The following is a 24219-nucleotide window of genomic DNA, read 5'->3' as shown; positions in this document are numbered from 1 at the left end:
ATCTTTATATAAACCAAGAAAATATTAAGATTAAAAAAGGAAAAGAAAGAAAAACACACATATGGATTGTTGCATGATTTACAAATGTGTATCTACAATTGATCTAAGTAATTGCTTCATTTGAAAAGCTGTATACACTTCATAAGACTAAAGATATAATTTACGAATTTCTCAATACATGTTTGTTCGTGTATTATTACCGTTTTCGTTGGGATAAAAGTTTAACTGATTTCATAAGCTACGGGATTAACATATCGTGTATGAAGGTAAAAATTATAAATTCATATTTATTTGTTTTGTTTTTCCTGAATTTTAAACTAATTTTGGCTTAAACAAATCTGTATACATGTATGTTGCGTTATATTTCACGTGAAGTATGACAATTAGTCATTTTGTTCATTGTTTATGAACTGATTGAAATAACGGTCCTCTTGACAATGTATGTACTTACCGTAACAATGTATTTACTTTTAAACGGGATGATACACGTCTTATATGTGTATATTGTACGTGCTGAATGTTAAAAAATTGTGCTAAAGATGCTTAAGGCAATTTGCAAACTCATTTACTTCCGTCATTTTTAAGGCTGACCTTCGTGTGAAATATTTTGTATTACCATGTTAATAAGATGATCTAATTAAATCGTAAAGGCACATTATACCATTATCCCTCAGAAACGAATTAATTTTTACTTCTTTAGAGAGGAATCTTTACTTCTTAAAAGAGGAAAAGACATGAAATTTATAACATTCGAATGGTGGTTTAAGAGCATGTTAGGTATTATCTGAGGAAAAAATCGTTAAATGTGAAATCATTTATCATAAAAAGTAGCAAAACGTAAACAAAGTAGTATTTTGACTTCCATACAAAAATACTAAATCACTATAACTGTACTAACTGCCAAAAGCAACAGATGAAAAATATGACTCAGGCATTTGACTAATCAGTAACTTTATGGTTATTATTAAAGTACACCAAGAATACAGACTTTTGAGAAATTAATGTAAGATCATTTCTGAGACATAATGAGCCTTTAATGTATTGATAGGTAAAACTTTTGTTGGTAATGATTAAAAATGTCAAGTGATAATAATTTTTGATTTAAGAAGTCAGAAAATAAGTAATTACGTTTAAATAACAAATGACAGGTAACTTTGTTTAGTTGTTCCCCTTATTAAGAATAAGCAGCTTTAAATTATATTTAAAGCGTTTAAAAAATTCCCATCAAACCCCCTTTAAAATTTTTCGAATAAGTTTTTTTAATTTAAATTTTATTTTACTAGATAGTAAAGTAATTTCATAATTTTCCCAGGGATATTTGAATGAAAATCGTTTAAAACTTTAAGTTTAAGGGAAGATGTTCTGTTTCAAAAAAAAAGCTTTTAGAATAAAATAATATCATTTAAAACTTAGGGCTTAACCAGTCAAAAATTTTAAAAAAGAAAATTTAATAAGTTCAAAAAATTAAATATGTTTCCGTTTTTAAACCTTTTCAGCCACTTTTTTATTATTAAAAATAATTTTATTGAATATAACATTATTAAAACAACTTTAAAAATTTTCGCAAAAACCCTGTTTAAAAACATAAGATGGATTAAATAACTTTTAGGTAGAGTAATCTTTTCCTTTTTTTCGTATTGTATCCCAAAAATTTTTAAATTAAACATTATTTATTTAAATAAATTTTTGGACTAAATTAAAATGCAAATTATAGTTAAGGTTCGGGTTTTTTTTTGGTTTTTTTTTTTTTTTAAAAGGCTATTTAAATTTTTTAAACAAATGTTAAAAAAATCAGTCAATCTTTATCTTTAAACCACTTTTCTTTTTCCTGCAAAAATTTTTTTCTTTGGGTTTTAATTTCCCCCTTTAAAAAGATTTAAAGTAGACCCAATTTAAGAATTAATTGAAAATTTAAAAAATGGAAATTTAATTTATCAAATAAGTAAAAAATTAAATGTATACTCACAGTTTAAAGTATATAAACTACTACATGTACATACTTATTGGTGGCCTTTTGTCTATAGTGAAGTGCTCTTGTGATATGTATAAACAGTTCAAGTGGTCTGTACACTATCTACATGTACATGCATTAAAACTGGATCTGTTTAATTGTCTCCTAAGTTATATATGTGTTCCGGAGTGAAGACGAGAATCTGATGATTAGCATGTATGTATAATAACATGTTCAAATGGACCAATGACAAGAATGTATCTTTCGGAATAACATTAATAACAAAATTGTGATCTTAAATATTTGCATACAATTCTCGGGGCGTGTCGTAACCAAAACTTTCAGTGCTTTGATTTCTATTTGTACTCCAAGAACTTGGACGAATCTCATTATATTCGATATTACCAAGACTTTAACACATAGCCTACTTGAGGCAATAGATTATACCCATGCGGACAGTGAAAACCATGATCAGCTAGTACATCTGTACCTGCACTCTCTATTATTCAGTCAGTGCGTATTTTGAACATTTCCTTAAAATGATGAATGGTTATGTCCAGATTGAAAGACGGACGAGTCAAATTAAGATATAAAGCGGGTTAAATTAAGAGTCAAGTACATCTATACATGTATATTCGCCGTTTAATGTTAAATACAAAGAAAATAATTTATGGATAGCTGATCAGAAAATGCATATGTAGTGCAATACAGATTGTATTGTTAAATACATGCGGCTAATCTTACATTGAATCCATATACATGTACATTTATTGAACTTTGGAAATGTAGTTTTATATATTTTTTATATTCTTACCTACACTAGAAATGGGCAGTTAATCATCAAGTGCATGTGTAGATATGTTAGGCAGAAGCCCATATCTACAAATACATGAACACATTTTTTCATTGCAACCGTGATCAAGAATAAGTAATTGAAGATATTAACATTTGGATTTTATACAAATTGTTTATATAGTATAGCTTCCTCGAGTAATATAAAGATAATTTTAAAAAATCTCTTTCTTCATAGCCAAAGTTATTTTCAGAAAAAATTCTATGTTTGTGAACTTGTTTCTTTATTTATTTTTATTTCATTTAAATGACTAAACAAAAGTAAAAAATACTCATGCTTTAACTCAATATCTCCACTTCCATGAAAACGTTGAAAACAAAATGTTTGTAATTATTTCCATATTGGAAATTTCCAGTTATCAATAATAACACATTGATAATACCATGAATTTGCTGTTCAGATCCCCTAATTTTCGTGCAAACTCATTATCGGTCATTTGAAAGCAAATAATTCATCATAAGTTTTAGTTTTCTCTGCTTTTTTAGAAGTGAACAGTATGTCTTAGCGGATATGTCTAATCGTAGAATTCTTGGAACAATAAAGTGTAATCATTTAATCAGAATTCATGAAATAAGATAATATGACGTTACTGCTGGTATTTTACTCCTTTGTTGTTGAACGGAGATAAAACCGTATAAAACAAGAACTCACGTGAAATATATAACAGTTAAATAAATATAATGATAATGTATCAATCTTGATATAAGAAAATTTATATCTATTGAAAACAAAACACCCCTTGTAGCCGGTCACTGACCATGATTTACGCCACTTTCTTTGATTAAGTAATTTTCTCAAAGAACTGTTTGCGTCTTTGATTCTTTTATAAATGTTGTTTTTATACCTATCGGTATACTATATCAGACAGGATATATTTTGGAAACGGTTAGTTCATGTAATAAACACTTATCATACTCGCAGTGAACGTAATGATTATTTAAGGTGAAGGCCTCAAAACATATGATAAATTGATTAAAATTCCCTGAGAAGGGAAGAACCGTTTGCTTAGTTTGTAAGAACTCGCGGTTCGACCATTTTGCTACTTTTGTGTTTTTATTATGATAATATAATGTTATAAATGTGTACGAAAAGAGCAATTCAGTATGATTAAATCAATTGATTAAAAACTATACATGCTTTTATGGTACTATTCTCAATGAGGAAGTTTATTTATTATATATATTTATTTCAAAGGCCTTTAGCCTTGTCCAAAGGGAGTTAATATCAACTAAGATCATTGATTTAAATACGTTATAGGGACTTTCAATGAAATTTCGATTTCTATGTACCTCATGGACAGACAGTAAGTGCCATGTTACTGTTTCCAAAATTCTCACTAGCCAATTACCTTAAAATGCCCATTGTGCCTCAGCAATGCGAAAACTTTTATATTTTTCAAAATGTTTTATTTTGGGTCACTTGTGAGTTTCCAAAAAAGAAAAAAAAACATATAGGTTAACTATCTACTGCTTCTTTTGTCTCGTTGGTAATTGTAATAATTATAATAAATAAGTATTTTGTACGGAAGACAAAAATACAACTTTGTTAACAATTTGCTGCCTTTACGACACATTACTGCACGTTCAGCACAACTTTCTTCAGTTGTTACATACCTAACATGCTCTTAATTCATTTTTAAAACATCATTAATCACATGTTTGACATTTCGAAAGAATTAAAAAAAAATATGGATTTTTGTGGCATAATGTGCCTTTAATAATTTTATGCTTCTCTTTGCTTTTGGTAATAAGTACAGTTAAAATGATTTAGTATTTTGTTTGGAAGCTAAAATACTACTTAGATTACATTTTACTACTTTTCAAAATCTACATATTTTCTTCAGGCTATAAGCATCCAACATGCTATAAAACCATTATCTGAATTATTTTGTCCTGTCTTAAGATTATTGTATCTGGCATTATGTCAAATTTCGATGTAATTTCTTTGAATTACTTGCCGTATCCATAATTTTTAAAACCATTGTTTAAGTGTTTCTTACATCTTATATTTTTAATCCATATTACTGATTTTACTATAAATTGAATATTTAGTTATAAATAAAAATTCATCCTTTAAATCATGGTTAACATTTTTGCATAATTATGCTGTTAAAACTAATATAAAAGACAAAAAGGTATTTCAGAACTTGAGATTTTACGTATCAATTTCATATATTTACAAAAATTCTCTGATTATCTTATTATGCAAGTAATAAAATGTGGTAATCAACCGTGGTTTTAAAACATTAAAAGTGCACATTAAGATTGGATTCACCTGTCTTTTGTCTGCGGAATAAATTGATAAATATCTCAATACCAAACAATCGGAATCTTCTGTGGGTGAATAGAATATAAACATTCACTGAGATTTATCATCTTTACCGAAGAATAATAACAAAAAGGTTAAACTCAAAGAATAATGGTGAAAGTGTTAAACATTTATCATGTGTTTATATTTGTTATGTACGGTCTCCAGTTAGGGACATCTCCAAACATACAAGGTGATAAGTCAAAGGTACGATGATAAAAAATGTCGAAAGTACGATAGTGAAAAGTCGAAATAACGAACCTACGATAGTGAAAAGTCGATATATATTTTCGTATTTTCACCATCGTACTTTCAACCTTTCACCATCGTGGATTCGTTGTTTCGAATTTTCACCATCGTACTTTCGATTTTTCGTCCTCGTATTTTCGACTTTTTAAGTCGTGGTTTTGTTATTTCGACTTTTTACCATCGTAGTTTCGTCGAAGCTTTCGAAAAATTCGTAACATGAATGTCTCAATTATTCAATCTAACATATCTCTTTCATACAGGTATTTTGTGAAGTACATGTAGCTTTTTTACAAAATTCAAACAGTAATTATGTCAACTTCTTTAGATTAAGTTTACAAATGCGTTCTCAATCAATATTTACACTATGTCGTTGATTATGCGGTGTTGATTTTTAGCGCTAAAAATGCTCTTTTATACTAAATGCTTTTCTTAACTTCGTATTGTAAACATTTTTTTGTTCTGTTGTGCAAAAAGTATTATACTGCATTCCAACTGTTAATGGAATTTTAATGAAAGTTATATAATATAGTCTGCCTATTCTAAATATGTATAATTTTAAAAGAATGCGGAACACGGCATACATTTTTTTTCTCCTTTTCTGCATTTGAATACTTATTATCATTCTATTGTTTCTGTGTCAAGTTGTATCAGAAAGAAATTACAGTGATTAAGAAATGTGCCTTATTTTCTGTAAGTTAATAAATATATATAATTGCAACAAACTCCGATCATAATATTTCGCTAATATTGAAGTTACCCATTGTTTCCTGTCTTTCATAAATGGTCCAGTTAATTTTTGTAAAGATCATTTTGCGTAATTCCTGGCCAAATTGGAGAAACGATGAAATCCTTGATTTGTTTTAGCGTTGTGTTGTTGTTTTTATTATTATTCTTTTGTTTTTTTCTTGTTTCTTTTTTCTTTCTTTTTGTATTAGCATGTTAGATTTTTTCTCGCAATAAGAGAACAGCTCTGAAATTATATGTCATTAAAGTGGCAAAAATTATGTAAACAAACTACTATTTTGACTTACATCGATACAACTATTATGAATTTCATAATTTAAGCAACTAACATTATACAGTCCTGACCTGGTGGAGACATATAAGTTCTTTAACTGAAAATGTTTTAAATGTTATACAGTAGGTAATATAGAGGTCTCATTTTTTACATATATAGCACATTTCAAAGTACAACATTTACATCAAATCAAATGGAAAAGTCAAGTAACAAAGCTTGTCTACTAAATTAGAAATATTAAGATATTAAGCTTTGATCGTGCTGTTCCCGGAAAAGTCAAGTGTCTTGTTCAACAGTTATGTTAACTTCAAACGATGATTGTCCGTTTACTACGAATTGAAAAGTTTCCACATTTTTTTCACAATACAATAGCTTTGAACAAAAACGCTATTTTCATTTAATTTCCTCTTAAGTTTAAGATTCTTTTATGTTAAAAAAACAAACAAACAAACATTTTAGACACATAAATTAACTTCAGCATTTTGATGTTGTGCATTAGAAAAAAAAACATTTATTTACGAATTTGCTGTTATTTCAATGGTGTTTATTCATTCTTTTACCAATATATTGTTGGTGAAAATATATCCTGGTCCAATTTTGTATACTATGTATAATATGATATCGGACATCAAATAGGATATACTTAAGTGCCCCTTTAAACGTCTATTACGCACTGTTAATAATTTGAATATCATTAACACAACCATATATCTATAATAAGCCGCCTAATAATTTCAATATATGTAATTGGGAGGAGCAAATTTTAAATGCTAGCTGATTTTTTTTCAACATTTCTGATAGGGGTCGGTAAATTCAAATTAACTCCTCACGAAAACACAAAATAGTAATAAAAAATATCAGTTGAATAGAATCCTTTATACGATGCTGATTCAATAGCTGAAAGCTGTTTATAAGTAATGAAATATTTAAGTAGTATATTCCAAAGAAACAAAACTGTTTAAGAATTCAAAGTCGCCTATGACCTCAGTCATGTGATAGAAACAGATACATTGAGCTATGTGCTGTGCATATACATGTATAGATTTTGTAGAAAGAAAAGGAAGGTATTCTCTTTATCCATGACGTTTTTTCCCTAGGAGATGAACTTTAAGGTGAAATTCTTGTAAACAAAATGTCGTCTGCTTGCTGCTTACTGTAGGTCTTGCCGGTTATTAACCGTTAGTGTATTAAACAATATCTTTTGCCTAAATACGAGAACTTTGTTACTTTTGTGTTACTTTTCAACTTAACTTAAAACTTACTCCTAACATCTAATTTTCATAATATTAACGCCTTAAGTTAAAGTTAAAATAACAACAATTTGATTTTTTTGTATTAGATTTTTATCTTTTCCGAAGAGAAAATGTATTTATAAAAGTTAAGTTCAAATTTCTTTTGTAACACAAATGGCATGTTAACTTGAATAAGTGTTGATAGTTAACGGGTACAATGTTAGTAGTTATACTACAGTTTTCATTATTACCTAAATAAACAAATTATTCTCAAGCACATTAACATGTCTTTGAGATATTATAACAAGTTTTTAACACCAAACTGAGATGCAATTTTATACATGTAGCTGAAAGGAATATAAAATTTACACCTTGTTATCTCAATACAAGAACCTGGTTGTAAAAGTGGTAGTGATCATATCAATATTAACGTCTATTATCGATGTATCGATGTATTATCATATAACTTATTATTATTTCATATTATTTCCATATAACCTGTCCAGAATCTTAATATAACGAATTTATAATACAGCAAACTTCCTGTATTTGGAAGACAAACGAGAGACAACTTCATAAATTGACCGCAGCCACCATTTATAGTATTAGTAATAAAGATTTTTGCAGGTTATATGACCAAATTTGCAAACAACCGTTTATACACGGCCATATTACCTGACAGAAATATTTTTAACGGATGTATTAAACACCAAAAAAGTTAGATTTCTTTAGCAATTGACAGTAGCCGTGTATATAAAAAATTATAACGTCAAGATTATCCAATGAAAAGTGACATTACAAACGTGCAGTATTGTAAAGTTTAAATAAACGTCACGATTATCCAATGAAAAATGATGTTAAAAACATGCAGTATTATAAAGTCTCAAACTCCACAAAGTGATTACCTCCCTTTGCAGATTGTAATCTCTGTACTGATAAGGGGAGATCACTCTGTAGGTTTCAAGGTTTCAAGGTTTATTTGAATACGTCAGGGCCCATATGGGCATGTGACAACATAAAACAGTACATACATACAAAATAATACAAAATGGCAAATAATATGTAAAAACAAAATACTACAAAATGGCAAATTATAAATGGTCATACAACTCCATGATGTAATAAAATTACTGTAATAATTGACTGATAATGGAGGATGAGAGAGAAAAATCAAAAATCATTGCGAGAAAAAACAAAGAGAAAAGACATAATCTAATAAGCTAACATTATTTAAATGATAACATAATATTTTTGCAAAATATGGCAAGTTTCAAAAGGATATCTTTATTACTATGGGTCATTAATTTTTCAAATTTTAAAGCACTTGGACGTTCATAGAAATATTTATCAAGATACAGCTTTCTTGTATTAACTAAATGTGAACATTCAAAAAGATAATGCAATTCGTCGCCTAAAGAGTTACTGGTACATAGGTTACAAGTTCTAAGTTCTCTTGGAATATCATCAAACCTTCCTTTTTCAATAGGAAGTTTGTGATTCATACTTCTAAATTTAAAGAGAATTAAAGCTAAATTCATAGGTAACTTGCTAAGGTATGGCTCAAAACAAAAATCCTGTTTATAAATCCTGTAATTTAGACATTTACTGGAATTATTAATTGTACTTCTCCAATTTTGCATAAAATGAGATTGATAAAGTCATGATTATCCGCTGAAAAGCGACTTTTCAAACGTGCAGTATTATATAGTTTATATGAACGTCACGATTATCCGTTACAAACGTGCAGTATTTTAAAATTCTTTAAATATAGTATACTTACGAGATAAGTAGTTTTGTCATAAGGAGCGTTTACTTCGATCATGTCTTTTAATTATACGGTAAATGGCGAAATTCGCCGAATTTAAAAGAAAGTATGATGGGTTCATTTTTTATGAACGTCAAGCGTTTTCTCAAACATGTAACAAATTGTCAGCATGAAGTTGATACGGGCGCTTTTACAATGAACTTCTTCGCTTCCTATTCTATTTTTATCATCTACGTAAATAAATAAATGTGTCATTATGACCGCTTACCATCTTTATTTTCTGTGCTTAACATTGTTTAACATTAGCGTTAACATGCATTTAAAGTTAACTCATGTCAGTCTGTGACATATAATGTAATTACTTTAGTTATAAATGTCGTATTTATTTTTGTTACAAATTATTTGGCATGTTGACGCTTCTTTGATAACAGACAGACTTAACTTCTTTAAACATATTTGTTATTTATATATAGTACATTGTAGTACAACATTGTTTCACATGACAATCAGAAAATGAGTTAGGATAAGAACGAAAGACAAATATTGTAAAATCCATCTTCTTAACCATATTTTATAATTTGCTTGACGTATGTCCTGTACGCTCAGTCAGGTTGTGGCAGCAGAATCAACATGTGTGACCAGTGCAATGAAGCAGTAATAGATAAGCCGACACTTCCGTGATGTCTGATCAGGGTCTACACTGCACGCCCTTTTTTGAAATATTTCCTGAAAGTTATGAATTGTTTTATCCACAAAGGAAGATGGATAAGCCCATTCAAGATATAATCATGGTTGGGGCTAATATGAGAAGCATTTTTTTTAATAAAATTATTTTTGTGTTAAAAACGACAAAACAAAACTACAGTCTGCACTTTCATTAAGTGTTTCCGATTCTGTTGTTGCCTTTTTATTAAAAAAGTAATATACAAATATATTACTTGTGTGAAGTAAACATATGCAAAGAAATAGATAATTTAAAGGAATTTTGACAATTGTTTTTTTTTTTTTTTTTTTGTGTGTGTATGTTTTTTAAGGCTTAAATAAAAAGGGTTTACCATAATCTTAAACAGAACAAAATAGATTTTATTATACAATATGACATGATAATTCCAGTTCCTAGTCATTACTCATTATGAAATATATAAAGTATATTTAAAGTATTATCTATTAGTTCTGTTATGTTCTGTTCTGTTCTATGTGTTAGCACCTTTACACAAGCCATTTTAGCATATTTCTATGTTTGCACTAAGTACATAGATATAGACATATTTTTCATTTCAATCAAATAAGGTTTAAAGCCCATGATGACATGGTAAAAGTATAATACAAGGCGTAACTATAGGTATTGAGATTAAAGTTACACCAACAGATGTCTATTCAGAATAATTATAGCTCTAAAGATTGGCCAGTCATTAGATTTCTTTAACAAAAATTATTTTCATTGACTCTCAGCAAATGTGATTGTTGGATTGTTGGATGTAAAGAAATCCGTACTTTATAGAATAAAGATGTCCTTATTTAAACAACAGTAACTGATTGATGAATTTTAAGTGGTAATTCAATCGTGCTTTTTTAAGAATTTAAAATGCTGCAGGGTCGGTTAATTTGAGCCTGTTCGTACTGAAAAGTGCAAGTTACCGTATGTCAGTGTTATAAACGTGCACGTCTCTTTAGCAACCGCTTAAGTAGAATTCAGCATTTAAAGCGTAATTTTCAAATAGTGAAATTTTGAATTTTGCAACCAGTTGAAGTTTATTTGTCTAATCAATAGAGTGTCGCTCTTTTAAGTTTTATTGCCTCGTTTTCGCCCGGCGGAAATTCAAAATTGCATCCATTGTACAATTGGACGAAGCCATTTGTGTAAACATTTAGAACCTGTTTCGTTTCTTAGACTATATAAACAAATTATGTTTGCAAGGTTTAAACCTTGTGGTTTAAAATAACACCAATCGACCGACTCAACGATTTATAATAAAGAAAAGGGTAAGACAGAACACACTGTAAACAGACAATTGGTTAATTTTAGTTATTTTGTATTTAAGTTATATTCCTCGTGATGACATGTAAATGTATAATATTTGGATGAAATAACTGCGGATTCTGATATTTTACCGGTACGTAGCTTTTTCTTGGGCTCTGTTTCAAAGGTAACAAGTTACAAAAAAAATGTATTACTTTCAAATTGTTAAACTGAATGGCATATGTTTCATGCGTGTGCTGTTACATTTTAATATTTCATTAACTTGATATATTATCTCTATTGGCAATATTTAATGAAGCGAAATATTTTTTTATAAAATTTATTAACTGCAATATATGGATGTTTCTCTTATTCTATATGCATGAAAATTGTGTGTTAACGTAAACAGGAACAACAATTTACTCTGCTATTTCAGTAGGGGTTTAACCATTCAGCAATGAATTCCTTCATTTAACGGAGTATTCAAACATACTTCTTTCGTACAAGTATTTTTGAATTATTCTTTTTCAATGTTCAGACAAAAATTGTGTGAACAGAGATTTTTTTCTACAATCTTCCTTATATGATATGTAACTACATGTATTATATTACATGAATTAACACCATCTTAATTTATACACTACCGTTATATAGACATTAAATTAACTAAGTTGAATTACATAGACAGTTTTTAAGTCACTAAGTTACTTAATGTCAAACCCAAGGTGCTCGTTCGACTTTTACGTAAAATTAATTTGGTAGATATTTATCAAGGGGCCTGTGTCCTACATTTAAGAAGTATTGTTTCGTATAAACTTTTAAGGATTTTTTTTTTCAAAGGATAACTTTCATCAAAAACCTATATTTTTATCAAATACACACTATATTTATGATTTAGTCCTTGAAGAACTATCTGCAACATCTTACAGAATATTTGGAAAAACAAGTTTTTTTCTATCTTATCATGATATTTTTTTAAATATTTTCTGTACTTTTATAAAGATGCTATCCGATTAAGTATTCATATTTTTGTTTTACGGGCTTTAAAACTAAATAAGTGTAATCTTTTTGTATTGAACTTTTGTTGACCGTAATTACATCGGTTGTAAAAGTTTTTATGGAGTATGTTATGGTTAACAATTATCTTTAGGCGAACGTTGATAGATATTATCAAAATCACGAAATGAGAGAATATCTTACTTTGATTTAAACATACATCAATACATCAGATGCACTGAAGCACGTGCGAGGCGTAATAGGCCAATATATTGTGAGGTCGGCCAATATATTGTAAGGGCGGCCAATATATTGTAAGGGATGTCGATGCATTGTAAGAGCAACAAATACATTGTAAGGGCGGCCAATACGTTGTAAGGGCGGCCAATATATTGTAGGATATGTTAATATATTATAAGAGGTGCCAATGCATTGTAAGGGAGGATAGAATATTTTGAAACATGATGGCTCGTGACATTGAGGTTTAGGAACTTTAAGAGTGTTTTGAAGATAATTTCGTATTGCAATACATAAGTGATTACATTTAAATTCTTTCGAATACGTAATTATGTTCGGAAGTGTCAGAAACCCTGCATATTCGACTAATATAAACATCTGTCTCCGAGTTGTTAATTACAAACATAGCGTTGTACATGTATCTCAAATATTCTGAAGTTGAATACTTCTGCAGTAGGCAATCATACGATCGTTCAAATATTTATAAATACAAATCTGAAATCTAGCACGAACGTTTACATGTGTTATAACCCGAAACATTTTTATTCAGTTTGGAGCGCTGGGATACGCACGCGTTCGTTTCATCCCAGAAAAATTAAACAAATCATGATCATATTATCTCTTCTTAATAATATCTATATGCTTCTATTCTATGATATTCTATTCTATATTTGTAAGTGATTTCTTTATGTATTTCTTATTTATTTTTGTTTATTCGTTGTTTGTTCGTTCTTTCGTGCGTTCGTTTAGTCAGTACAAGTACAATTATTATATATAATTAGTAATACTTCTGAGAAGGTGATTCCCACTCTACTTTCAGAATAAAAGAGGCCCGACAATTTAAGTATGTGATAAATAACAATATAAAGATTTATTATTAAACGTGACATTTATGTGAAAACTAGGAACCATAGTTAATATAAAGAACTATAAAACACCAGGAGGGTCGTAGTTTACCTTTATTATGTCTACTTTAACATCGTTCTAAGGAAGGGCAATTGATCGTATATTTCTTAATTACTTTCTTATTAATGTATGAACTACTATCATTATACTGTAAATGTACTCACACCCCAGGTCAATGCAGTGGGGGTTATTTTTCATCAAAAGATATTGTAGTGTGTGTGGGGGAGCATGATAAACTTGCCATGAAGTAATTTTAGCAAGGTAAGCAGCAAAGGCTAAATAGAAACACTGTTAGATGTTTGATGGAACCTTCTAAATGTTCTATTTATTTTACTTATGACCATCGTTCCTTTAGTCATACTAATATATTTCACACATTTAAATACGTAACCTGGTAATAATATATTTGTCACTATCCCGATGAACAGTAATATAGCTACCTCTCAGTAAGCGTTCATAGTATTTAACTAAGAACATTTCAAGCGGCACGTTTGAGTAAAATAATCTTCAAAGATTCAGACTAAGGCAAAATATATCTTCTTACTCATAAGAGCAATTTCTACATTTCGAAATTCTCGAGACAAGCTGCTTTGGTTTATACAGAACTTTAGTTCGATTGTAATCAAGCTTGTAGCTTGTAGACGTTCCTGTAATCAACCAGTACTGAGCAATGAGTGTAAAGGAAACATGTCCCTGACTGGGTTTGAACCCACGCGAATAGCATTCTTTAGATTACTAGCATCATGTGTTAACCACTCGGTCATGCCGCGTACTTGACTATTAATCTAGATGATTTGATTTATATATGTACATGGAATACAATATACAAATAAAGTTAAACCGATGAATGAAACTCGTTTGAAGTGCTAGATCTACATTAACTAAGTGCTTTCGAAATATAACCGCACTTGTAATTCAAGTGGTGCTCAAGCTGTAAACATTTATTTTGAAACTGTCTATCTTCAAAATCTAATTTGCCAATAGTCCTGACTGGACGACTGGCGAGAGATTCCCGACTTAAAGATTTTCGGCAGAGTCTTGGCTTGACGCTTTGACGCCTGACAAGATAGTAAAAATTTGACGTCTGACGGAACATTCCAGACATGATGCCGAACGGGAGATTCAAGACATGGCGCTGACGGAATATTCCAGATTTGACGCTTAAAGTAAATTCCAGGTGTAACATTCCTTACTTGATGTCTGACGGAAGTTTTTACATGACACATGATTTAAGACTTTTGATTTGGTCTCTAACTCGACACATTTTAACATAACTGCTAAGATTGAATAGTCACGGGTACGCATCTTATAAACTTTAGCCAAGACACCTGACTAAATGCCGGGTAGATTTTAACCAGACTGTAGACTATCCGTTAACAAAAAGAATAGTTTACTGTTTACATTATCTAAAAATAGGATAGAAACATAGGAAAAAGCAGACATAAATACTCTCTTTGTTTAATTTCTTAATTATTCTGTGATAACTGTGTTCACGAGATGGAAATTAGCGGAATACAGTTGTCAGCGTTTGTATGGAAATCGAGTTTCAGAAAAAGTTACTTTTGAATGTTTTAACAAGTTTATTATACCCAAGGGGCCTCCGTGGCCACGTGTATAGAGTTGTGTCACTTGCTGTTCACCTCTATAGGATTGACTTTGTATTTTCACAAGTAAGGTAAGCTAACGGAAGGTTAGTTGTTCAATCCATGCAAATCCTGCTGAAGTTCATAACATTCTAGTTTGGTAACGTATGTATCACAATTGTTGAAAAACACCTATCCTGCAAAAAATATCTTTACACCACGCTGTGTGGGTTAAAAATATCAGAAATGACTCCCGGGTTACTAGCGACTCCCACTACTCAGTCTAGAATTTGTGATAAGTTTTTCAGCAAATTGCAGCATTTCTAATCTTCAATGATATAGGTATTATCAATATGTCTGGTTCTCCACTTATTCCTATTACGCCACTCAAAAATTCTGATAATCAGCCGTAATGATGATGGAACCAGCGAGTCTATCCAATAATTCATTCTTGAAAAAAAAATGTTGAAGAACTAATTATGTAAACCGCTGATTGGGTATATGATGTTATATTCGCGAATATAGGTCATATTCGCATTTTAGTTATATAGTTTGTAGAATATAGTTACGTCACTTATATTACAAGCTTTTCTATAAAACTTCATCCGGTACTTAGTGTTCCATATTTATAACTCAACACATTTGAGCCGCATCACGACAAAACCAACATAATGGGTTTGCGACCAGCATGGATCCAGACCAGCCTGCGCATCCGCGCAGTCTGATCAGAATCCATGCTGTTCGCTATCAGTTTCTCTACTTGTTATAGGGTTGGTAAGCCAACAGCATGGATCCTGATCAGACTGCGCGGATGCGCAGGCTGGTCTGGATCCATGCTGGTCGCAAACCCATTATGTTGGTTTTGTCATGACGCGGCTCATTTTATTATTTCTAAATTGTACAACAGACTTGTCATTATGTTAATTACATCGCTTATTACTTTTATCGAACGAGTTTTCGTTTTTAATTTACAATTTTGGATTTTAACAACATTAAAAACTGCACACACACAGTATATAAACAAAGTCACTGTGCCTATATAATACATAGATCCCAATTCTGTCCAATTCTAATTATGGTAATCAGATAAGTGGATACTATAAGAATTTCACCACAACCTATTTGTTAATAAAAGAGCGCATGCCAATGTATTATTATTCAAATGAAAGGTCAGAGTAAGGATCTATCTATTCAATGTGTACCCTGTCTTGCTAGTAAACGCACATGTTACCTCCGAATTACTTTTTAACTTGTATAACAGGAAGAAGACTTGTTTATACGTATACAGTGACACATACAAAGTTTTAGAAAATAAATATTTCAAAGATAATGCAATTATTACATATATGTAATATTTGGTAATTGACTTGGAATTCTGGCTTAATTATTTGTAGATTTTACAATATCTTATACATGTACAAATTCTAAATTTTCATAACATTTTATCTTGACATTCTGCTAATAACAGTTCTGTTGGTTTGAAAATTAATTATGACATTTTTTCTTAAGTGTTTTATTTAAGAGTTTTATAGGATAGCTGTTCATTAAGTAAATCTTTTATTGAAACACAAATATATCAAATTGTAAAACCTTACATGACCATAATGAAATATTGCACGTTTGTTTTTGTATATGGTTTTTTTTCATTTATTTTATTCAATCTAAAGTGGTATTTTGATTTCCATACACTATACTAAATCAATATAACTTTACTTACCGCCAAAACGTAAAAAAAAACAAAAGACGGCAAATGTGTAACGTTTTAAACACTAATAGGACATCACGAAATAATAAACTTTTAGAAAATAAAAAAATAGTAGCATTTTTCAAACTTAATGAGACTTTAACTGTTGGATTAATAAAAAGTAACAAAGTAAGAAGACATTTTAATTATATCATATAGTAGATATTAATTTATCTATTATTTTGATAGTGACGTCATACTTTTCTTAAGTGTTCCGGATTACAGATAGCATTTACCGGATCTTCTCGGATATTATCGTTATCGATGAAAATTCATTTTTCTCTATTCAAGTTAATGAGAATTTCATACTGTAATCTTTCGACCTTACTATCGACTAATCCGAATATATTTTATTTTATCTACGTCTGTCCCGGATATCACGAACAAACGTGATGCCAATGTGAATCCCCTTAGTCATTATATTTGTTTTCCTTTTTTTTTCTAAGAATTCTTGGGATGTTTATAAGTTTTGATTTTGAAATTATTTTTCAAAAAATCTTTGTTTCGGTTAGTATTAAAAACAAATTGTTTTCAAGCAAGTACTTATGTGTTATGTGTGAAATCATCGTCCTCGTCATCATCTTCATCATCTTCATCGTCATCATCATCACTACTAACACCATCATCATAAGCATCATCATCATTATAATGATCATCAACTTCTTCATCTTCTTTTATCATCATCAACATTATAATAATCGTTAACATTATCGTTATCAACTTCATTATTTTCCTCATCATTATCATCATATTCATCATCGTCCCTATCATCATCACCATTGTTATTATAATTTAATGTATAAAATGTCATTTTAATTAATATACGTATATTTTTTTCCATTTTTTTAATATATTTTTTTTTTATTCTTTGTTTTTATTTTTATTATTATGTTTTTGCCACCAGACGAGCGAGATCACGTGACCTTCACCAGTTGTTAATTGTTCAGTAATAATTGTTTTAATTGCCCTCTAGTAACTGCGGAAGTATAAACGCGTTAAAATCTTAATTACTGTCTCTATTTTAGCGCGCACATACTTGTCACAATACTGCTATTTCAAGATGTTAAAGATAACTCGTTATCGACGGTGAAATTGGTGGACTTTGCACAATGTATAGAGTGCAATCTCAAATATATGTAGCAAACAAAATTACTTTTGCATAAAACACTCACTTTTAAAATAGGGAAGTACGGTATTTTTAAATTTATATTTTATTGACTTTTCTTTAAATTTAAAGATTTAAAATACAGTATATCATATTTTAATTTGCGTTGTTTTTCCCCCTGTTATTTCAGTGTACAACAGAGAGACGGTGAATAAACTATGGATTAAAAGCAACAAGGATGTCAGGAGAGTTAGTGTCCTTGACGTAGGTGTCATTTACACGTGACATACCACGTAGTGCGACAAGAACACGTGTTTGTGTTTTGGAAAACGTGTCAATTGCAAAGTAGTGTTAATTGTGTCGAGTTTTCATTTACAAATATTCAAGCATGTCATATTCAGGCTGAATATACGCACAAAAAACTGACATTTGCACCGTGTTTGATGTATGAAGCAAGTACGTAAGTAACAGCATTTATATGAAAGCGTTTTAATTAAAGTATTACATATAACAAAGAGCTGATCATGCAATTGTGGATCATTTATTTATAAAAACTGGCATTCCGACAGAATTAGGCAAGAGATATATGGAAAATATTTTACGGAGCCAACATAACATCAATTCGAAACAGATACAAAGATTTTGTGCGTGATAGATTATATACAAATTTTCTCCTTGGATGAAACAAAAGTAAGACATTAATGCTAGTGGTAAGTGAAAAAACATCTGATCGACATGTAAACGAGAAAAAGATGTAAATATCTGACAAGTGTGACGGGACTAATCATCTACATTTTCGAAATATGATGTGAATTTCTAAAATTAGCTAACATACTGGAAGTTAGGCAAGAAATCTTTCTTCTATTTTAAGACCACATTAATATAATTTGTCATTGAGAGTCGATGAAAAAAGATCTTACGTGATGTGCTTTTACGTAATCATATTTTTGTGTATCTAGATTTATTTACTACTGAAATCAGATTTAATAATGTCCTAACATGTAACGCCTATGCTAAAGTTCAGCCAATAGAAAGACGAAACACGCGCTTTTAAGCGAACTGAAAGAAAAGTACGAATAGCTTCACAGCGGAGCTTACTTGAGTTCTTGGTAACTCGGATTGTTGAAGTGTGTATAAAATTACCCAGTAGTATTTACTTGAAGTATGCTGTATGATTAATGTTATTTGTAAATATATATAATTCATACACATAAACTCTCCGCGCCAATACTGCTTCCAGACGGACGGAATAAATCCGGAAACGCTACTAAAATTGATACAGGTGGCGCTTTTTATGAAAGTGAATAAATACACAGATACTGCTTTACTAATTCAGACTTTGAATAGATTTCATTATATTTTATTTTGGTTTAATTTGTGAGCCGAACTCGTTTAAAATTAATTTTCTATTAAGAATTTGAGAAAAAATAAAGGTTAATGAAAAATATAAGACACAGTTTAATATTGATATAGTTCTTGTGTACCTGTGAAAATATATAAGATTATTTGCGTTTGATAACATTTTGTTTAAATCATGTATACTACGATACCAAAGGATTGGCGGAATGATTTTGGACCAAACGTGACAATTGAGGACCTGAACGACGTTCTTGTGGATTTACATATACCAACTATTGTGTTCATAGCGATACTGATGGTGGTCGGGGTGTTTGGTAATATACTAGTTCTGTACATATACACCACCAAATATCATCCGTCAACTTATAGAAGTTTTATTCTGTGGTTAGGATGGATAGACCTTATAGCTTGTACCGTCGGTATGCCTTTGTTAATTGTTAGTATGCTTTATCCGTATATGTTTCCCTCGGAAGCAGCGTGCAAGTGCTTCCGTTTTCTGCACGTATTTTTTGTGGTCAGTTCAGCTTTCATCGTGATGGCTATAGCAATAGAAAGACATCGTCGAATATGTAATTCATTCTCCAGAGAAATGACTCCGAAGAAAATCAAACTGATGTGCCTGGTGGCTTCTATCTTGGGCTGCGTCGTCGCTGTGCCGGCGATATTTGTTTACGGCGACGCCGTCGTGGAAACCGGTGTGAACAATATCACAGGAACAGAGTGTTTTATTGACCCGGACTATAAAAATTCTGATTTACCGAAAGGATATTTTATTTTTCAACTATTACGGAGTGTCGTTTCGATGATAATTATGGGGATTTTCTACTTTCGTATTGGCAATAAGATCTGCATACACCATAAATTCATCAGAGAAAACACGTATAATAGCAAAGGGTCATCTGAAGAAAATAAAGGTAAGAAATATTTCACAAGAATCCATCCCATATTTCTAAAAGGAAAAATTATCAAAATGAAAACATTTTTACTCATAAAAAGCTATCAATTTTTCGAATTTATGATATTTCCATGTACACAGTGCATGGTTAACTTAAATTTTAAAAATCTACAGTGTTTTCATCCGCTGGGTTGAAGCCCGTTGACAGAGGTTTGGTTTAAACATATGTCTTTAAGCTCGATTGCAAAACAAGTTTTTGCAACTTATATTAATCACTTCGAGTCCGCTTCCTGGAACCAACCAGTACTGGTGTCATATGAAGAAACATGGTAGTAACCCGTGTAGGACTCGAACCCATAATCTCTGGGAGAGGCAGATACCTTAGCCACTAGGTCACCGCTCCTCTTTTGACAGAGGGGTTCATCATTCCGCTAACACTCATCATTTGCGCGTCTTCTTTTGACTATGTAACCCGTTAAATGATACATGTATTATGCTAGAAACTTGCGAAAATCTGTAACACTGTTATAGTAATAACCATAATAATAAAAAGACACAAAATTTCGGCTTTTTGGAAAAGGGATAAATCATAGTGATTAAGCCAATATTTAAATTAAGAGCTACCGATTTATTCAAACACGCTCGAAATATCAGAAACAAATGTTATTTCGGGTTGTTACATTTCATTCGTGTTCAAACATCTTTCACTTCAGTTGTATAATCAGAAGAGAAGTAAATGACAAGTAATTTCCCTTTTTGTCGGAAAGTTAGTTAAAATTATGCTATTGTACATTTACAGCTAAGGTAAAGAAGGTCAAGGATAAAAATGGAGTTTTGGTCGAAAAAGATCACAAGGTGGCGCTAGAATCGCCCGAGTATTGCAACAAAAACACGAATGGATCGACCCTAACTATGGACAATTTAGAAATTAAAAAAGATCCGTATGGCGAGTTGATGAAAAAGGTTGTGTCTGCAAAGGAGAAATCACGTTCAAATTCACCAGTCTCGCGAGATTCCAGGGAATCGACGCCAAAGTCAGAGCGTCTGAGTAGACAGAGAAATCGGCTCGAATCGAACAAAAGTGAAAAAAGTGTGAAAACTGGACCAAGTTTACGTACCAAACAAGTCACATTCATGCTATTTATAATAACGGTAGTGTTTATTTTATCTTTTGTGCCACACTTAGTGCTTATGGTCATAAACTCCATGAACCCTTTCTTTGTTAAAGACATGTCCCCAGCAGAGATAGCTATTTACAATGTATTCCTACGCTCATTTGTTATAAACAATATGGCTAACCCTATTATTTACGGATTTTGTGATAAGAAGTTCCGGTCAGAATGTGCGGACCTAGGATGGAGAATAATGACTTGTGGAAGGCGCTGATATAAAAACAACATTTTGTTTGAAGCAAACTTTCTTTGTGGTGTCGTGTCAAATGATGTCTCTGCATAATTTATCTAGTCATAATTGTGATATCTAATTTGCCAAAGTATAAACATTATTGCTCTTGTTGTTGTCGTTGATGAAGGAAACACTGTGAAAAATACTAATATGCTCCACTATCAGGTTTACTACTCAATATTACTGCATTGTACTAATTGTATTACTCCTAACTCCAAGCTCATATAGAATGTTCAAAAAGTGCAAAATCAAATTTCAGATATTTGACTGGTCAGAAAACAGCAAAGAATGTATATTGACCAATGAATATCTTGAGATTTGAATCAGAGTCAGACAAAAGTGTTATAACCTTGAGGAGGCCAAATTTACAAAAGAAATGTTACTAAAGTTCTGTATGCTTAATGAAAACATTAAAACAACCAACTATGCGTAAAATATAAAATTTAGAAAAACCTTAATTATTTACTTCAGATAGAATTATAACTTTCTTTTTGTGGTGTTATTATAAATTAATATGTTCTTGAACACTAACTAAAGAAAAAAATGCATCATGTATATTTGTACAAATTTGATAACTGTATTTTACTGAGTTGCACGATTTAAACACAGCTTTTGTCGGTTCTTTCCTGAATTCTCTTTTTAGAGTTTTTATTGAATACTTTTATCTTTCTGTTTGCATATAATGCAGTTATTATGAAAATTTCTTCCAGTTTTTTTACAAGTTACTGTTAACTCGTGCCAAATTACAATCGACGCTCTATTAACAGATTTTTTTTCACAACATATTAATTAATGTTCTTTAATCTTTAAAACGAGCAATAAAACTGCATATTTGATTTTGGTTTGTTTCCAGTTTGTTTTCAGTAGTATTCCCATTTGGCGATGTTTTATGAAAAATAGTCCACTTTTTTAAAATATAACTTCTATTATATTTTGCTCAGATTTTCTTTTAGTCTTTTCACGCATAAATTAACAAATTTGTTTACTTAATGACTGAATGATTTTTGATGAATAAATATTTACATTGATTTCTTTTATTCCAGATGCAGTATTCAATAAAACATTTTATAAAAGGCATGTGTGCAATTTCCTTGTCCATAATCAAATCATCATTTATTACAACGTAACAGGTTTTTCTCGAGCGAAGGGCAACATTTATGACCAGGTCAACAAATTCCTCATTTCATAATTATTTGATATTTTTGTTGCTTTGCCAAGGTTTCATGTTTTAGGTGTAAACAGTAGCCTCTTGATTACCAGTGTGGCTCTGTTATATTAAATAGGGTTCATAATGGTGTTTATAATGTTATTACTCGATAAAAGCGATAATAAATATATAATTGTTAAAGCCGCATGCCTCCAGATGAGCCAAAATATTTCAAGAAAATCAAGCTTGAGAAAAAATGAAATAAGATTTTTTAAAAAGTAAAAAAAAAGATTTTGCTACATATACTAGAGTATGACGATATTTCTATTGCGTGGCTAACGCAGTAAGGGTTATTTTTGTATATTTTGAACTATATTTAGAAATTCACGTTGGTTGTAAGTGCCGTTTGCAATGTGTAAATTACTTTCTTTGTTCACTACACCATAGTTTACTTCTAAATACATTTTCGAAATTTTCATGAAAATTAGCACGAATGGAGGCAAGTTTTGTATTTTTTGACAATTTGTTATGGGTTACAGATAAAATATTCCGAAAATTATTTGTATAAATTTTTCATTTCTATTGGAATTTGTTGAAATTACCTTATACCACCGGAATCTTTGTATTCTTAAGTTACTTCATGTTTTTATATTGGAATCGATCATAATGAAAATGCCTTTACGGAATCGTTTGTGATGAACATATATTTAACCGATTTCCGTTTAAATGAGCACACTAAGACAGAATTAATAGTATATAAATATATCTTTATCCAAAACACCTTTAAATGAAAGCTCTATTGCCAGATACTATAGTTATGAATGCTTTTAAACAGATACAAATGAGCCGCGTCACGACAAAACCAACATAGTGTGTTTGCGACCAGCATGGATCCAGACCAGCCTGCGCATCCGCGCAGTCTGATCAGGATCCATGCTGTTCGCTATCAGTTTCTCTACTTTTAATAGGGTTGGTAAGCGAACAGCATGGATCCTGATCAGACTGCGCGGATGCGCAGGCTGGTCTGGATCCATGCTGGTCGCAAACCCATAATGTTGGGTTTGTCATGACACGGCTCAAATGTAATGAAAGAAATATCGGAAATCAATTGCAATAAACTTATTTCATATGAATCATTTGCAATTGATATATTGTTGTATCTGTTAAATCATAATCATTTGTAAAGAACATACATTTTTATGGATATGTTTTACTACAATGATTTTGCAATATTCTAGTTTCTTTCGGGATGATAATAAAAGTATAAACTAAGATTAAATAGATAACATTGGACTTAAATTGATGTTTTGGTCCAGTATTCATAAAACATATCAAATGCAAGAACATTGCACGACACAACTTTTTTTCATTACAAGAAAAGGCGAACGGGAATTAAATGCAAGAGAACACAGAATAAGGCAATTTAAAACTAAGACCAGTTAAAAGAAAATTCGATGCAGGAAAATATTATAGACAATCAAATGCAAGGACTTATTATCGATGAGCAA

General features: G+C 30.6%; 1 protein-coding gene across 3 annotated transcripts; it reads left to right on the top strand.

Moving 5' to 3' along the window:
• LOC132717518 (rhodopsin, GQ-coupled-like) lies at positions 1-22625 on the top strand. Of its 3 annotated transcripts, none has more exons than XM_060701003.1 (3): positions 1-266; positions 18097-20179; positions 20960-22625. In XM_060701003.1, exons 2-3 carry the CDS (start codon positions 19441-19443, stop codon positions 21544-21546), a joined length of 1326 nt encoding a protein of 441 aa, XP_060556986.1. In that variant the 5' UTR covers positions 1-266; positions 18097-19440; the 3' UTR covers positions 21547-22625. The 3 variants fall into 3 exon arrangements, with proteins under 3 accessions (XP_060556986.1, XP_060556989.1, XP_060556987.1); XM_060701006.1 differs by lacking the exon at positions 1-266 and adding an exon at positions 11378-11489; XM_060701004.1 differs by lacking the exon at positions 1-266 and adding an exon at positions 17882-17988.
• Positions 22626-24219: the final 1594 nt, after the last annotated feature.

This window comes from Ruditapes philippinarum, unplaced genomic scaffold, assembly GCF_026571515.1.
Source record: "Ruditapes philippinarum isolate M1 unplaced genomic scaffold, ASM2657151v2 ctg844_1_1_1_1, whole genome shotgun sequence".
In the NCBI taxonomy this organism is placed as follows: Eukaryota; Metazoa; Mollusca; class Bivalvia; order Venerida; family Veneridae; genus Ruditapes; species Ruditapes philippinarum.
This window is presented reverse-complemented; position numbering and strand designations above follow the sequence as displayed.

Excerpts from the sequence above, each read along its gene's own strand:
- LOC132717518 (XM_060701003.1), top strand. The coding sequence starts at position 19,441 with ATGTATACTACGATACCAAAGGATTGGCGGAATGATTTTGGACCAAAC. Across the intron at positions 20,180-20,959 it reads GTCATCTGAAGAAAATAAAG|CTAAGGTAAAGAAGGTCAAG; the intron begins GTAAGAAATATT and ends GTACATTTACAG.